This window comes from Phocoena phocoena, chromosome 15, assembly GCF_963924675.1.
Source record: "Phocoena phocoena chromosome 15, mPhoPho1.1, whole genome shotgun sequence".
Classification (NCBI taxonomy): Eukaryota; Metazoa; Chordata; class Mammalia; order Artiodactyla; family Phocoenidae; genus Phocoena; species Phocoena phocoena.
In genome coordinates this window covers 35,923,954-35,940,470 of record NC_089233.1, presented here as the reverse complement: position 1 = coordinate 35,940,470, position 16,517 = coordinate 35,923,954, and the positions used below count along the sequence as shown (strand labels likewise).

The 16,517-nt window shown below is 58.7% G+C and overlaps 1 protein-coding gene across 1 annotated transcript; it reads left to right on the top strand.

Annotated features, from left to right (window-relative positions):
- Positions 1 to 290: 290 nt before the first annotated feature.
- GREP1 (glycine rich extracellular protein 1) lies at positions 291 to 15,681 on the top strand. The gene is made up of 27 exons (XM_065893222.1): positions 291 to 357; positions 562 to 594; positions 1,424 to 1,453; positions 1,570 to 1,599; positions 2,207 to 2,242; positions 2,550 to 2,582; positions 2,657 to 2,728; positions 3,156 to 3,209; positions 4,174 to 4,233; positions 4,508 to 4,543; positions 5,695 to 5,724; positions 6,278 to 6,307; positions 6,391 to 6,423; positions 6,516 to 6,551; positions 7,153 to 7,185; positions 8,114 to 8,167; positions 8,302 to 8,334; positions 8,418 to 8,453; positions 8,547 to 8,579; positions 8,684 to 8,719; positions 8,998 to 9,133; positions 9,704 to 9,744; positions 9,849 to 9,881; positions 9,956 to 10,036; positions 10,763 to 10,876; positions 11,216 to 11,269; positions 14,930 to 15,681. The coding sequence occupies exons 1-27, from the start codon at positions 291 to 293 to the stop codon at positions 15,679 to 15,681; spliced, it is 2,016 nt and encodes a 671-aa protein (XP_065749294.1).
- Positions 15,682 to 16,517: the final 836 nt, after the last annotated feature.

Below are 16,517 nucleotides of genomic sequence, written 5' to 3'. Positions count from 1 at the left end.
GCTGGGGGGAGCAGCTGAGCCCTCCAGGCCTGGCGCCAGGGCCCCAGTCCCTGACAGGGGTGGAGGAGCCTGAGGGGCTAGGTGGGGGCCTGTCCCGGCTGTCAGCACCCATGATGGATGAGGGGTGAGCAGGGAAGAGGCCTGAGGGGGTGGGTGGGGGCTGCCCCCTGGGGTCTGCCAGTCCAGCGGAGCCTCTGCTACTCACAGTGGGGGGAAGTGGGTGTGGGCCCCCACATAGCAGAGGTGTTTAAAGGCCCAAAACGTGGGTGTCCTCTCACTCTGCCCTCATCATGAGCACCTGGGCCTTCCCCTCCACCCTTTTCCTGCTCTGCTTGACTTCTGAAAGCCTGCAAGGCGGTGAGAGCAGGCAGCAGGGCTGCTGGTGGGTCTGGGCAGCTGAAGTTGGGGCTTGGAGTGTAGGTAGAGCATTGGGCCAGATGCTGGGGCTCCAGAGAGAAGGAGGGGAGGGTCTGTGAATCTGGGCTGGGCAGGGCTTTGGGAGACTGGGGGATAGATGCCTGGGGTCCCTGCCCTGAGTCAGGACCCCCCTTCCTCCCCTAGTGCTACCTCCATTGTCTCCTAGCCTGGGGAAAGGTAAGTGGATCCTCCAGGCTCTGGGGTCAAGGAAGAGGGCCTGGTCTTCCCCTCGCAGGGGTCTGGGAACTCTCTGGGGGAGCACCCCAGATGTTCCCTGCTCTGGGATCCAGATCTGGGGCCCAGGAGAACACAGGGTCATCCGTGTCTTCTTGGCAGGTGACCTTGTTCACGTCAGCTCAAGTGTGAGAAACAGACAGCTCGCACCCTTGGAACTGAGTAGAGATGGAGCAGAATCTCAACCCTGGGTGTGAGAACATCAGGGCTGGAGGAAGGCCTAGAGTTGGTTTTGCGGGGTGGGGGTGGGGCAGATTGCGACAGGAAAGGGGAAGGACATCGCTGGCAGTGACATGAGGCAAAGGCTTGGAGGTAGGACAGGAAGGGAGGAGACAAGGCGAGTTGGGGCGGGGCCAGGGGTGGGGTGTCCGGAAGGGTCTTCCCTCCAGGGACCTGTGGGGCCCTACAGGTGGGAGAGGGGCTTCCTCCTGAGACCTGACACACCTAAGCTGCAGGAGAGAGACTACGGGGCTGGGGGATGAGGATGGGATTTCCAGGAAGGGAGGAGTTCAAGTAAGAATGGAGGCCAGAAGTGCAACTGCCCCTGGAAGAGGGTACAGGGGGATCTGCTCCCAGGGGTATGGCCCAGACGCCTCCCTCCATGCCAAGGACTCTTCCACTTCTCCTGCCCCTGCCACCAGTCTGCTCACCCTCCAGTGACCCCAGGGCACCTGAGGCCCAGAGACGGGGGTGTGCTCTCTCGCTTTGCAGGGAGCATCCAGATTCAGCTCTTTGCTGCCTCCTAAGTCACCCTCTCTTCCTGACCCCACAGGCTTAGGAGGCTTGAATGGCTATCCATCAGGTAAAGCTGGCTGAGGGGTGGCGGGCGGGGCAGCTCTGTGTCCTCGGAATAAGAGCAGGGCACCCAGCTCCTGGCCCCTCCTGCCCCCCAGGCTCAACTTCCCGTTTCCCCCACAGGCTATGGCCCCCCCAGTGGTCTAGGAGCAGGTAAGGCATGGGCAAATGGGATTTGGGTCTAGGGGAGACAGCCATCTCAGAAACACTTGAGGACCACACTGCTGCACTTTCCCCCCCACCCCAGCCCTGGGTGGAGAAGCCCGCCCACCACCCTTCCTGCAGGCCTTGTCCTTTCCCTCCTACACACCGCTCCCCTGCCCCAGGAATCCACCAAGGCAGTTCTGTTGTCTCACCATGTATACGCCCCGGGGGTACAACTCTTTCCTGTCCCTGCTTGTTCCCCGGTTGCCCACAGAACCCAACTCCAGGGCGGGCAAGCCCAGCTCACTGCGAGGCCCTGGGCCAGCTCAGAGCCAAAAGAAGGAAGGAAGGGGAGTGAGCTTCCAGGAGCCAGGGCCCCTCCTGCGTCCCCCACCCTTCTTGGGAAGAATGGACTGGAGCTGAGTTCCAACAGGCCCTGGCTCAGAATGGCTATGGGGTGGAGGGTGTCCTGGGTCTCTCACTGGCTCACTGGGTCTCCCCCAGGCTTCCGAGGGGGTGTTTAACCTCAGAAGCCAGATGGGCCCTGCTTGGCCCTGGCTCTCTCTCTGTCTCCCCACCCTTCTCTCACACCCCTCACCTCTATCTCTTCTCCCAGGATTCCGCACTGGGCATGGGCTAGAAGCCCAGCCAGGTGAGTGGTGGGGCTGGGCATTGCCCATCCCCCTGCTCACTCCCAGGCCTCGGAGCAGAGGGCAGGATTTTGGGAATGATTCCAGCGGGTGAAGGGACAGACAGAGAGCCTTCAAGTTTGCTGTTTCTGGTGGGGTCCAAGGGTCCTGCACCCTCACCCCAAACCCACCCAGTTCATGGCTTCCTCTCCCCACAGGTCCTCCAGCTCCCAATGGCTAGGGAACAGGTGGAGGTGGGGCCAGGATTCTAGAGGCACCCCTGACATGGGATCTCCTGAGACCCTCAGTTGACCCACATCCCCCTCTCAGGCATTGGAGGGGTCGTGAAACCCCAGAAGTCCGGTGAGCCTCGCCTTACCTGTCTCTCCTCATCTCTCTGCCCCTCTCCCTTACCCTCTCCTGCCCTGTCTCCCCAGGTGTCTCTCCAGAGTTTAGGAACGGGAATGGGCTGGGAGTCAGGGCCTTCCCAGGTGCTGCCACCCAGCCAGGTGAGGAGGTTCCGGGAAAAAGATGGGTTTGGATATGAGGGGTGGGGAGGATACCACTGGGTCTTCCCCCAGGCTCCCTCAGGGCACAACTGGTGACTCACTGGAGGCAAAGGGAAGGACCAAAACTGTTCCAGTTGTCTGGTTTGGGGAATGGAGACCAAGGGCACCCCTGCTCCACCCCTACCTCAGCTGGGACCACAAATGCCCCCCACCTTAGCCCTCAGCTCATGGAACCCCAGGAAGAGGCTGGTTCCCTGGGGTGCCCTCATCTACTGCATCTCTCTCCCCAGGATTTTGAAGGGGGGTGAAACCCCAGAAGCCAGGTGAGACCTGCTCCATGACCGCCCCTCTGCCCACCTCTCCATCTACCTGCCCTTTGAAGCCCCAGCCCCTCCCCCCATCCTTCCCTCTGGCTCTGTCTCCCCAGGATATGGAAATGGGCTGGGAGCTGGTGACTTCCCAGGGCTGGGAGCCCAGGCAGGTGAGGGCACCTGGGGCACCACCCTGTGGTCCAGGGAGGGGGAAGGCGTGAACAGAGCTGGAATCAGGGAACCCGGAGAGAGTTGCGTTCTGGGGGGAGGGCAGGGGCTCAGCCTGGGAGGGGGCATGAAACCTCCGAAGCCAGGTGAGCCCTGCCCTGCCCATCTTGGCACTCTCCCCACCCATTTCTATCCTGGCCCTTTCTGCCTGCCCCAACCTGCCAGCCCACAGCCAACAGTACCACCTCTGTGTCCGCAGGATTTGGGAGCAGAAATGGATTCAGCATTGGTGCTTTTCCAGCCAGGGGGCTGCAGGGAGGGGCAGGCAAGCGGGGTTCAGGGTCCTGGCCCACATTCTTAGGGGAGGGGCTGGTAGGGGTCAGTGTCAATCTCTCTGTCACTCCCCAGGGCTGGGAGGGGGCATAAGACCTCAGAAACCAGGTGCGGGGGAGCCCTCTCACCCTGTCCCCAGCCCTGCCACTCTGCCACCCTCCCAGGGACTGCTCCCTTCATTAGCCGTTGCTGCCACTCCTCTGGCTTGAGCTGTGGTCTTGGGGAGGCTCTTCCAGACTTCCAGGCCCCTCTCTGGGCATGCTCCAGGGGAATAACTTTTGGGGGGCACAAAGGTTGTGGGGTGAGGACACCACAGGAGGTGTGGGCCCACCCAGCACTGGCTGGGCTCCAGCCTCCACCCTCCTTCTCTCCACAGGCCCCACGGCTCAGAACGGCCAGGGACCAGGTAGGGGAGGGGTGGGGGGAGCTGGATGCACGTGCTTGGGTTCGGGATTCACAGGAGCTCTAGGCTCCCTCACCGAGTCTCCGTCTCTTTCTCAGGAATTGGAGGGAGCGTGAAACCTCAAAAGCCTGGTGAGCCCCACCCTGTCCCTATGTCCCTGTCCTCTGCCCCCCATCGTCCCTCCACCCCCACCCCTGCTCCTCTTACTCACTCCTGCTCTGTCTCCCCAGGACTCAGCAGCAGGAATGGGCTAGGAGCTGGGGCCTTCCCAGGAGTTGGAGCCCAGCCAGGTGAGGGCACCTGGGGTCCTAGAAAGGAGGGAGGGAGAGGGCAGAAACTTGATTTCTTGGGGGAGAATAAGGGCTGGGAGGGGTCCACATTGCATGTGGCTCAGTTCTTCTTTCCCCAGGCTTAGGAGGGGGCATGAAACCTCAGAAATCAGGTGAGACAGAGACCCTGCCCTTCCGTCCCACCATCTTAATTCTGTCCCTGTCCATCCCTGTCCTTGTTCCCATCCCAAGTCCTCCCCCAATCCACTGCTCACATATGGCTTTTCCTCTCCAGGACAGGGCATGGGCCGTGGCCTGGGGGCCCAGCCAGGTGAGGGTGGCTAGGGCCCAGGCTGCTGGGGGAGGGAGAGATCACTGCTGGCCACCACTCTGGGCTCCTAACAGGGGGCCTCTTAGAGGCTCACTCATTCCACCAACTTTCCCAAGTGCCTGCCTGAGCCCGATCTTGGCTGCACACTGCAGACAGAACAGGTCAACCCTGACCTGGCTGCAGACCCGCTGGGCCCAGTGCCCAAGCCGGGACCCCCAGGTGCTGTTGCAGGCTGTGATCAGGACTGGGGGGCAATCCACCAGAGGTGGAAAGCCAGAGGACACAGCCCGAGGCTGGAGGCCTGGGGGGACTTGAACCTGGCAGTGGGACACACCTTGGTGGTTTTAAGCAGGGAGCAAAAGACCTTGTCTACCTGGAATAGGCAGGGGTTGGAGAACTTGGGGAGGAGTCTGCTGGCGTTTCTGGGCGGGGGGTGGGCTTGGGTCCTGGCATCCAGAGTGGGAGCAGGGAGGAGCGAGGATGTTAAGACCCCAGGAATCTTCTGGGCCAGAGGGATGGAGGAAGGCTGGATCTGGGATCCCATCTCTCAACCGCCTCAGTCTCCCCAGCCCTTTTCCTATCACAGGTCCCCCCAGTGAGCTCCCCACCCCTCTTGTGAACCTAGCTAGGTTGAATGGAGGGATGTTGAAGGGGAGGGCAGGGGTCTGGGTAGGCGGGGAGGCTGGGGCTCACTCTCACTTCAGTGCCATCCAGATTTCCTGTCGCACCCCCCTCCCATAGGTCTCATAGCTCTAAATGGCTTTGGACCAGGTAGAGAGGGGACCAGGGCTGAGTTGGGGGGGGCGGAGACCCAAAGGTGGGGGTTTATGGAAAGGAAAACCCCAGAAGCTAGGTGAGCCATGCTCTGCTCTGTTGGGCTCTGTCTGTCATCTCTGCATCTGTGCTCCTGATCTCTCAGGAGTCCTGAGACTCCTGATCTCGCCTGAGTCCCTGATCTCTCCTCAGGCCTCTTGCTCTGTCTCCCCAGGGTTTGGGACCGGGAATGGAGCCCAGCCGGGTGCAACCTCAGAGCTCTAGGGGTGCAGGGCTCACCGAGGGGGTGGCTGATGCAGGGGTGGAGGTGCTGTCCCTAGCTCTGAGGGGACGGGGATCCGGGTGGACTCACTGGACAGTCTCCTTCTCTTCCCCAGGCTTCGGAGGACTGAAATCTCAGAAGCCAGGTGAGACCCGCCCTCCCATCTGGCATCACACAACAAATACTCCTTCAACAAACATCCCCAGGGCAGCCCAGCCAGGTGGGGTGGCAGGCCTTCCCGAGCCTGGGCAGCAGGAGGAGGCAGGCAGGAAAGAAGCGTGAATGTAACAGGGGCACATTCTGGGGAGGTGGAGGCAGAGGCGGGGGCCTGCTGGCCATGCCCCACTGAAAATCTTGAGCTGGGGCATCTGAGAGAGAGAGGACCAGAGAGCGTACAGGCTCTGGAAATGGCTGGGGGCCAAGGAGGCGGGAGCTCATGCCCAGAGCAGAGCATGTGGTTGGTAAGGGGACGTCAAGGTGTCCACCTTCCTGGCTGGTTGGTGTGGGTGGTGGTGGTGACACCAACCAGACGGGACTCAGGCAGCTGGGATGGCGTTCAGGCTCCACAGGGAGGCTGGACCCCAGGAGGAGGCCGAGGGCCCAGCTGGGGGTGGGGTGGTGGGGGAGAGCTAAAGGACCTTTCTTTGTGCAGGGCCCTCAGAGAGGCTGTACCCAGAGCCCCTGTCTCCTGCCCCCAGGCCCTGCAGCTCAAAATGGCTATGTAGCAGGTAGGGGTGGGCCTGCCTAGAGATGCTAGGGAGGTCCAGGGATGGGGCCAGGAGCCCTAACCTGCCCCCTGTCTCTCCACCAGGCTTCGGAGCTAGTGTGAGACCCCAGAAGCCAAGTGAGCCTTGTCCGGGCATGTCTCTCCACCTCCCTGCAAACCCTAATCTCCCCTCCCCCTATTCACACACCCGTCTCCATCTGTCCCCCCAGGATTTGGGAATAGCTACAGGCTGGGAGCCCAGCCAGGTGAGACTGGTGGGCTCTGGGGTGTGGTCCACATCTAGGCATTCTCTCCCATCTCCCAGGCCTTCAAGAGGCAGGACTGGTGAAGGATTAAGAGGGAGTCGGGGAGAGCCTCCAGGGTTCTGGCTTGGCTCTGTACGGGGGATCACAAATCCTTGCCTCTAACTTAGCCAGGGTCCCCAACCCCCTGCTCATCCCTCCATCCCTCACAGGCCCCCCAGCTCAGAACTGAGGGGTTGGGAGAAGCTGGAGGCTGGGCGAGGAGGAGAGAGGAGGGGGCGAGGTGGTCCCCACTCAGACTCTGTTCTGAGGGTCCTCTCCTGGGCTCCTTGGAGAGGGCAGAGTTGGTAATGGAATGCAGCAGAGGAGGCTCCAAGTTTTCTGGTCCCTAAACTGGGAGGAAAGGGAAGCCCAGTTTCTGGCCTCCTGTGTTCCTCAACCTCTCCCCACCCCCCCACCTCCTGCCCATGCCCACAGGGTCTGCGGTTCCCATGCTACGGACCAGGTACAGGAGTGGGTGCTGGGGCAGATGCCAGGGTTCTGGAGGAGAGGCTCAGAGGGGGGTCATGGGTCCCTTACCTGCTCCCATCTCTATCTTCTCCAGGCATTGCTGAGGCCATGAAGCCTCAGAAGCCAGGTAAACCCTCCCTTTCTCTCTTACCACCCTGTGATATTGTGATTTATAAGAAGAAATATGTATGTTTAATCTTCCTCACATTCCTGGCACTGTGCTCCTGAAAGCGTTGGAATTTCCTGGAGAGAGAAGAGAGAGAGAGAAGGAGGAAGGGAGGGAGAGGGATATCTCTTTTGTTATGTTAATGAGGTGACTTTTGAAAGCCCCTAGGTCTTCTGAGGGTGGGGGCTGGTTGCCAGGAGAAGCAACCACGTGATTGGAAGGTTAGAACTTTCAGTCCCACTCCATGACCTCCAAGGAGGGGAGAGGGGCTGGAGGTCAGTCACCACTGGTCAATGATTTAATCAATCATGCCTATGTAATGAAGCCTCCATAAAACCCCAAAAGGACAGGATTTGGAGAGCTTCTGGGCTGGTGAACACCTGGAAGTGCTGGGAGGGTGGCTTTTTGTGCCTTCCCACGTGCCTTGTCCCTTGCATCTCTTTTAACTGGCTGTTCCTGAGTTATATCCTTTTATAATAAATCGATTATCTAATAAGTAAAATGTTTCCCTGAGTTCTGTGAGCCGCTCTAGCAAATTAATCAAACCCAAGGAGGAGGGGGTGGTGGGAATCTCTGATCTACAACCAGTTGGTCAGAAGCACAGGTGATAACTTAGACTGGAAATTGGTGCTTGAAATGTGGGGTGGGGGTGGGGGGAGAAGTCTGAGCCTTTGACCTGTGGGATCTGATGCTGTCTCCAGGTAGACAGTGTCGGACTTGAATTAAATTGTAGGACACCCAGATGGTGTCTGAGAATTGCTTGGTGGTGTTGGAAAAACCCCAGAATTGGACTTGGTGTCAGAATTGGACCCCCCACTTCTCTTACCCCCAGAAACTGTCTACTCCCCCCACTTTATTCTTCCTCATAACCCCCACTCTGTCTCCCCAGTTTATAGGAATGGGCTGGGAGTTGGAGCCTTCCCAGGTGAAGGGCCCCAGCCAGGTGAGGGGGGCAGGGTCAGGCCCTGCAGTTCTGGGAGGTGGGGAAGAGGGGGCACAGGGTGCACTGGGCAAAGAGGAAGAGAAGGGGCAGGGTGGGGTCCACCTGTCACTCAGCCTCTGTCTGTCTCTCCCCAGGCCTGGGAGGGGGCTTGAGCCCTCCGAAGCCAGGTGAGTCCATCCCTGCCTCCCTTCTGCCCCTTCTGAAGTCTCCCCCACCCAGCCCCTGCCCTCATGCCCACACTTCCTCCCAGGATACATGTCACGGAATGGGCTGCAGCTCCCTCCAGGTGAGCTCAGTGGTGGCCTCAGTAGGGGAGACAGAGGGCTCCTTTCTGGGGAAGGGCTGGTCGGGTCTGAGGCAACCTCTGTCTCTCCTGCAGGTCTGGGAGGGGGTTTGAAACCTCAGAAGCCAGGTGAGCCAGAGCCCTCCCCATCCCTGTCCCGCACCTCCTCCTGCTGTCCTTCCAGAACCCCACTGCCCAATACTGTCCCTCACATCCCTGCTTTTCCTCTCCAGGATATGGCAATGGCAATGGGCTGGGGGCCCAGCCAGGTGAAGGGGCAGGGAACAGAGGGAAGTGGGGGGATATTGCTGGGAGGTGGAGGGCAAGGTGGGCAATAGCAGGAACCACATCAGGTGGCTGAGTCACCTTGTCCCCAGAGCAGATTATGGCCCGTGGGAGCTGGGCTTTTTCTGGCCTGGCCACTCTCTCCCCTGGAAGGTGTGTCTGCCCTAGAAGCCACCACAGGCGGGTGGCTTGGCCATGTGGAGGGCAGCCTGGGGGCGGCACTGGCCTGGGCTCACTGCCCCCTCCCTTCCTCCCCATCTAGGTCCCTGCAGTGGTGGGGTCCCTCCGTGGCTTCTTGCCAGGCCTCCCACTCCAGGGATCCCTTCAGATAAAGCAGGTGGCTGGGGCCTGAAATCCCAGCCCCCTCCCCCAGTGCAGAACGGCAAGTTCCCAGGTCAGTGCAGATAAGGGACCTGAGGGGCCCTGGTGGGTACCTGGTCCCAGGAGGGGCTGGGCCACTCAGAATCCCCCAGGCCTGATCTCCAGCAAGTCAGTGAGGAAAAGCCTGAACTCTGGCCCTGAGACCCCACATGACCCCCAATATGACAGCTCCCCCAGCCCCTTCCCCCATGGCAGTCTGTGACATTCCACACCTGCCCCACCCTGGGCTCACTCCTGTCCCCTGGCTTTCCTTCTAGTACCTACTCCAGCCATCCAGTGGGGGCTGAAACCTCAGGAAGCAGGTGTGCATCTGCCTTCCCTGCCCCACCCCATGCAGATCAGATCATTCCTCCATCTCCCTTGTTCCCTGGGTCATCTCAGGTGTTCAGGCACCTTAAGGCCAGGAAGTCCCTCTCTGAGTCTATCCTTGGTATCTCTTGCTGCTTTCATAGCTCATTTCTTCTGGTTCCATTCCCTGTGGATGAGGAGAGTCCCTTCCTCCTCAGAGTCTGGAAGGTCCATACTGGGCCCCCAAGGAGTTTGGGAAAGTCTGGGTCCTCCCTGCTCATCTCCATTCCCCTCACAAGGTACCAGCCTCCAAATGGCTACAGACCAGGAGCAGAACTGGGTGAGGAGGCCCTTCGCCTGAGTTCTCCCTCCTCTCCCCTCCAACAGCGCAGGAAGCAGGGAGGCGAAACCGGCTATCTCTGACCCCTGTTTCCTCTCCCCCAGGCTTTGGTGGTGGCCTCAAGCCCCAGAAAGTCGGTGAGCCCCCGGGTCCCCATCTTGGGCATGAGCTATGTCTCCCTCACAGTGAGTGCTCCTTGTCTGTCTGTCAGTCTCTGTCCTTATCCACCCATCGATTATGTACTATGCACTGGACCACAGTGGTGGCCAGAGCCAGGGGGATCCTGTCTCAGGTGAGGGCAGAGTGACAGACTCAGCAGGCAGAAAGGGAAGTGCCCAGAGGGAGGGAGGGACAGCTTCCAGAAGGTGGGCTCCACTGGGTTAGCTGGATGATGGTGGGGGATTGTGGGAGGTCCTCTCTAGGCTGCCTCTGAGTCAGTCTGTCTGTCTGTCCCTCCCTGTCCATGAGCAGGTCACCCTGGCACCCTCCAATGCTGCCCCCGCCCCATTCCAACCAGCCCCTCTCCCACCGCTGTCCTACAGGTTTTGGTTACAGGAATGGTGGTCTGGGAGCCGGGGTCTTCCCTGAGGCCCGCGCACAGCCAGGTGCCTGGGGCTGCTGGGTAGGGTGGGGTGGGGGTTTCTGGGCTCAGGGGCTGCTCCTGCCTCTGACCTTCTCTTTCTTCTTCCAGGGTTCCCTGGGACTGATGGCTTTTGGAATGATGAGTTGGACCCAGGGGACACCATGCAGGGGGTGGGGGAAGGGATGTCCAGGGGCGGGGCAGGAGTCAGCCGGGTCTCTTGCAGGGTATGAGAAGGCAGCAGTTGTGTGCCCCAATGTGGCTGCCCCAGCCCCTGGAGGAAATGGTAAGAAACGTTGGGGGAGCAGAGGGAACCCTAGCAAGGGTGGCGGGGACCAGGCCGAGTGGGTGAGGGATTCTGAGACCCTGGAAGGACTGGGGCATCCTGAATGTACAACTCCAGTGGGCAGGGGTCCCAAGCCGGCTCTCCTCCTTCAGGTCAGGCCGGGGCCCCGAGGGGCTCTCCCTGGCCCTCCCTCCAGCCCTGGGGGGCCAACTTGAGGCCTAGATATGGGGCCAGAGGTGCATATCCAGAGGTCAGGAGCCAGCCAGGTAATGGGGTGTGTGGGAACGGGTCATCAGGGGTCGGGTGGCTGTGGAGAACTGGGCTCTGGGCCCTGGGCCTAGCCGTACAGCCCACCTTATAGCCCTGCAGAGATGGAGGGAGGGCATTCCTGGTGGAGGGAGTAGCAGGGGGACAGGAGGGACTCAGTGTTCTCACCTCTGCCCCTCCCCCCAGGGCCCTATGGGCAGCTGAGGCCAGAGCTGGGCCCTGAGCCCTTAGGTGAGTGGGGGTCCTTTACCCCAGGGCCTGGGGTAAAGCTGGGGTGGGCAGGAGGACTGCGAAGTCCTCTGGTGACTGGGGTGCCCTGGCTTGTCTGTGTGCCTTAGGGGGCCCTGAGGTGAAGCGAGGCAGCAATGGCCTGATGGGAAATGGCTATGGAGGTGAGAGGGAATGCAGGGCCCCTGCCCCCACTCCCATGCCACCATCGTTGCCCCTCCAGGCTGCACTGGGGGACACCCCCAGCCCTCGGGGGGGACATATAGCCAGCTCTCAGGCTACCTGTGTGTGTCTGCTGGGTGACTGGCCTCAGAGCCCAGGGGAGGGAGAGGACTTATGTCCCCCAGGAGGTAAGGAGGGAGACAGGGCTCACCACGGCCCTGCTCTGCCTCTTCCCAGGCTGCTGCCCTCTTGGGAAATGCTGAGCTCCAGAGCAGATTTACTGCCCACTCTGAGCTCCTCTGTATCAGAGCCTGGTCTGCCTGGCGAGGCCGGCCAGACCCTTGGGCTTGGCCTCTGGCCTGGGGTCTCCTGTGGGCTGGAACTATCAATAAAGGCAATGTGCTTCCCTGTTTGCCTCTGTGGGCTGTGTGCAGGGGATCACTGGCTGGGTTGGGGGCCAGCTCGGGGCCCCTTATTCATTCCTACAACATCAACACAGCTGTGTGCCAGGGGCTGTGCTCCAGATGGGAGAGATGTGAGAACTCAGGCCTGCCCTTGGGGAGGGGGACATCACGTGGTCACAATCTGGCGATGGAGCCATGTCCAAGTTAGGGGACTTGTGCGTCATTTGTGTTTTAATTTATAATTAACTTATTAAAATGATCCAACTAAAAATCTCATTTTCCTTAAGCCATTATACTTGCTTCCAGACCTCATTTTATTGATTGACCTTATAATTTGGATGTAAAACTCACTTCACATTCTTTGATTAGTACTCAATTAGATTATAAATTTGACAGATCAGCTTCTCCCTAAATATTTAGCATGCTTTACAAGGCTGATTAATTCAATTCCCTTAGACACTTCAAATAATTACATACATAATCTACTTGATCTCTTAAGAGGGTGAGGGGGTGGCGTACGTGTGTACAAATCCAACCAGCAACTTCTTCCTAAGCACTTAAGGGGCTTTTGGAAATGAGCCCCTCTTGGAAATGAATAAATCAGACATTTAATATCTCAGATTACTGAACACTTTCAAACATTTTAAAAAGCCAGTTACTAATCCAATGTCAGTAATCAGTGCTACTGGATTGCTTCATTTTCTCATCCCGTGATTATAAGTTTAATCACCCCGAAATGTGGAAGCAAATTACTCTCCTAGGATGGGTCCAGAATGGAGGTTGCACAATTGGGGATTGATCTGCTGTTCTGAACTTTGACCAAGGGCTTGGCTAGTCCTGGAACCAGTCTCTTTGAGACTCTGTTCTGAGCTGTGCCTTCCCAAGCCTACACCTTTTGCAATCTGGTGAAGTTTTGTCTTAACTGAAGAATTCCAGCTGAATAGAGTTGATGGGATTTGGCACCCTATGAGGAACTCAGCTTGTCTTTCTGTGGCCTGATTTAGGATAACAAGTGTAGACCAAAATCTGACTGCAGTATGCACAAGGTTTTGGGTTGAACAACCTTGAGGAGGCTGTGTAAACATTACTGGAATTCCAGACTGATTTCTCTTAGCCTACCTCATTTAATTTGCTCTATTTGAGAATCATTATAGACTTTTGCTTTTTCACAGAAGTATTGATTCTTTAAAAATATAATCTTGGGCTTCCCTGGTGGCGCAGTGGTTGAGAGTCCGCCTGCCAATGCAGAGGACATGGGTTCAAGCCCTGTTCTGAAAGATCCCACATGCCGCAAGCAGCTAGACTCATGTGCCACAGCTGTTGAGCCTGTGCTCTGGAGCCCGTGAGCCACAACTGCTGAGCCCACATGCTGCAACTGCTGAAGCCCACGCGCCTGGAGCCCATGTTCCACAGCAAAAGAGGCCACAGCGGTGGGAGGCCCGCGCACCACAACGAAGAGTGGCCCCTGCTCTCCACAGCTGGAGAGGGCCCGTGGACAGCAATGAAGACCCAACACAGCCAAAAATAAATTAAATAAGTAAATTTATTAAAAATAAATAAATCCTGGATGTCATTTTTTTTTTTTTTTTTTTTTTTTATGCGTTACGCGGGCCTCTCACTGCTGTGGCCTCTCCCGTTGCGGAGGACAGGCTCCGGACGCGCAGGCTCAGCGGCCATGGCTCACGGGCCCAGCCGCTCCGCGGCATGCGGGATCCTCCCAGACCGGGGCACGAACCCGTGTCCCCTGCATCGGCAGGCGGACTCTCAACCACTGCGCCACCAGGGAAGCCCTCATTTTTTAAAAAAAAAAAAAAAATCATCTTGTGTTTCTCTGACCTGAGGTGTGGAATAACCCACATCGTCTCTTTACTGGAGAACAGAATTAAGAGGAGCATTTGGGCACAGGGGCCACAGAGAAGACGGTCTCAGTGAGGACAGTGGATGATATCCTTTCTAACCCACTGAGAAATGTTCTAATATTTTTTTTAATTAATTTAGTTTATTTTTGGCCACACTGGGTATTCATTGTTGCATCCGGGCTTTCTCTAGTTGCAGCAAATGGGGGCTACTCTTTGTTGCGGTGCTCAGCGTCTCATTGCGGTGGCTTCTCTTGTTGCGGAGCAAGGGCTCTAGGCGCGCCAGCTTCAGTAATTGTGGGTAGTTGTGGCTTGCGTGCTCTAGAGAGCAGGCTCAGTAGTTGTGGTGCTCGGGCTTAGTTGCTCCGCGACATGTGGGATCTTCCTGGACCAGGGCTCTAACCCGTGTCCCCTATATGCACAGGCGGATTCTTAACCACTGTGCCACAAGGGAAGGCCTCTAATATTGTTTGTTTGTTTTTTAAATAAATTTATTTATTTATTTTTGGCTGCATTGGGTCTTTGTTGCTGTGCGTGGGCTTTCTCTAGTTGTGGCAAGCAGGGGCTACTCTTCGTTCCGGTGCACAGGCTTCTCATTGTGGTGGCTTCTCTTGTTGTGGAGCACAGGCTCTAGGTGCACGGGCTTCAGTAGTTGTGGTACACGGGCTCAGTAGTTGTGGCTCGCGGGCTCTAGAGAGCAGGCTCAGTAGCTGTGGCGCAGGGGCTTATTTGCTCCGTGGCATGTGGGATCTTCCCGCACCAGGGCTCGAACCCGTGTCTCCTGCATTAGCCAGGCGGATTCTTAACCACTGTGCTACCAGGGAAGCCCTCTAATATGTTTTAATAAATATTTCTATATTCCAATTTTAAATAGATTGACCATTTCTCATTTTTTCCTGATTGTCACCCATCTGTGTTGTTTACAACCGTTCTTAACAACGTTAACACAAATGCTGCATGTCAAACTTTGCTTTTGAATTGATATCGTTTCATCTTTTCTGTAAGATCATTCATTGGGAATTTGCGTAGATCTTGACCTACACCAGGAGCATCGTTCCAGAATCCCTAAGGGCAAACCCCCCCAAAAAAAGAGATCCATACACTCTCCACATTGGCTGTCGTAGGGAGGGCGGGCGGGGCTGTAGAGGGGGCTGCGTGGCTAAATGGACCCTCAGGCCAGTTGGGGGCGCCCACTGCACACGCAGCGCCTGGCCTCAGGGATGGTGAGGGGTGGAGCCTGCGGCAACTCGGAATACTGTGATTGGCTGGAACTGAGGGAGGGGCGGGAAGAAGACGTTGACAGAGAGTGCTCCTGCCTCTGATTGGCTGCCAGTGACAGCTCGTGCCAGCCGGCGGGAGAAACGCACAGGTCGCCAGCGCATTGGCCTTTGATTGGGTGGAGCGCAGTGGCGCACGGCTCCGATTGGCTGGGTCTCTCGCAGGGCGGCGCGTGGCCACCTGCTGGAGAAACAAGGCCTCCGCGGGCTATGCGCGCTCGGCCCTGGCGCGGCGTTGGTGGCCAAGCTGGCGTCCCGGCTTCCTCGCTCCCGCTCGCATCCGCGGCTGGCCCGCGCCCGCGCCCACTCGCGGTTAGGCCGGGCCCGCGCATCTCTATCCCTGACCCCACCGCCTGCTCCGTCCCTGCCGCACCCGCCGCTGCCCGGACTGCCGCCCGGCCTGAGCCCCGCGCCGCCGCCGCCGCCTCCCTCGGCGCTCGCGCTGGCCGAGCTGCCGCCGCTGCCTGCGCTCCCGCTGCGGCCCAAGCCGGTGGCGCCCTGGGGCCCCGGCGCCCACATGGCGCTGCCCGACCTGCCGCCCGAAGCCTGGTCTTCCGCGCCGCCCGCCGCCGCGCTCGCCCTGCAGGACCTGCCGCGCCTCCCCGCGCCCGCGCCACCGCCCTCGCATCTGCCGTTACCGCCTCTGCCCGAGACCGCGGTCGCCGCCACGCCAGGGCCCGTGGGCGCTCGCGGCCGCCCGCCACTCCACGCCGAGCCGCCCCCGCAGCCGCTGCCGCCGCTACCCACGCGGCCCTCGCCTTTCAACCTGCAGGCGCCGCCTGCGCCGCTAGACCCCTGGCCGCTCGACCCCTGGCCGCTGCCCGCCTTTCCCCCGCCGCTGCCACTGCCGCCCCCGCCTCCGCACTTTTTCCTGTAGCCGCCGTGCTGAAGGCCCGGCCCTCCCCGCCCCGGAGGGGCTGCGGGCGGGTGAGTTGGCAGCCCTGCCTGGATTCAGAGGCTATGCCCCTCGCCGCCTTCCCCGCCGGCAGGTTCAGGGGCGTGGGTCGGAGCCCGGCTTGGGGAAGAAGGAGGGCGTGTCGGGAGCAGCCCAGCTTTGGGGGAGGAAGGAGCAAGTCTGAAAATAAGCTCGTTTGAAAATTGGGGCCATTTCTTCCATTTTTTCCTACTATCCTACAGGAAGCCTTTTGCCTGGTCATTTGAGAATGTAACTAATTCCTTGTAGTGATAAACTGGCTGGTGATCTGGGCAGGTGGGGCTGGGAGCCCACGGCACGCGGCTTGAGGAAATGAAAACAAAATTTAAAAATACTTTTACTAGAGTACGCAAAATGTCTCATTTTCCCTTGTGCAGTAAAGGGTTTGGATGCCATCGCTAAGATCTTTCTCTGCTGAAGTTTGTATGGCTTCTTGGAAACTCAGAACCTGCCTTCCAAGTCTTAAGAAGTCAAACTTTCAGCTGAAATAGATCCTGGGGTCCCTTGGGCCTGGGCGCACGGGGAGAACATTGGTGTTGATGGACAGTCGATACTGGGCCTTGGAACAAGAGTGTCACATGCAAGGGCTCTGAAGTCATCCCCAAGGGACAGGAAAGCTCCCAGGGTGAGTCATGAGAGGAAGCCCCTGTTCTCTCCCCATCGTTACTACCTCCCTTCACCACCCCCCACCCGCCTTTCTCCCCAGCGTGTACAACACAGAATAAAGTTCCCTTTGTTACTCAGGTGGCTTGGGCTCAAGTAACCAGGCAGACGTCCTA

Coding starts and splice junctions, on each gene's coding strand:
- GREP1 (XM_065893222.1), top strand. CDS start 291: ATGAGCACCTGGGCCTTCCCCTCCACCCTTTTCCTGCTCTGCTTGACT. Junction 6,424..6,515: donor TGTGAGACCCCAGAAGCCAA/GTGAGCCTTGTC, acceptor CTGTCCCCCCAG/GATTTGGGAATAGCTACAGG. Junction 8,168..8,301: donor AGGTGAAGGGCCCCAGCCAG/GTGAGGGGGGCA, acceptor GTCTCTCCCCAG/GCCTGGGAGGGGGCTTGAGC.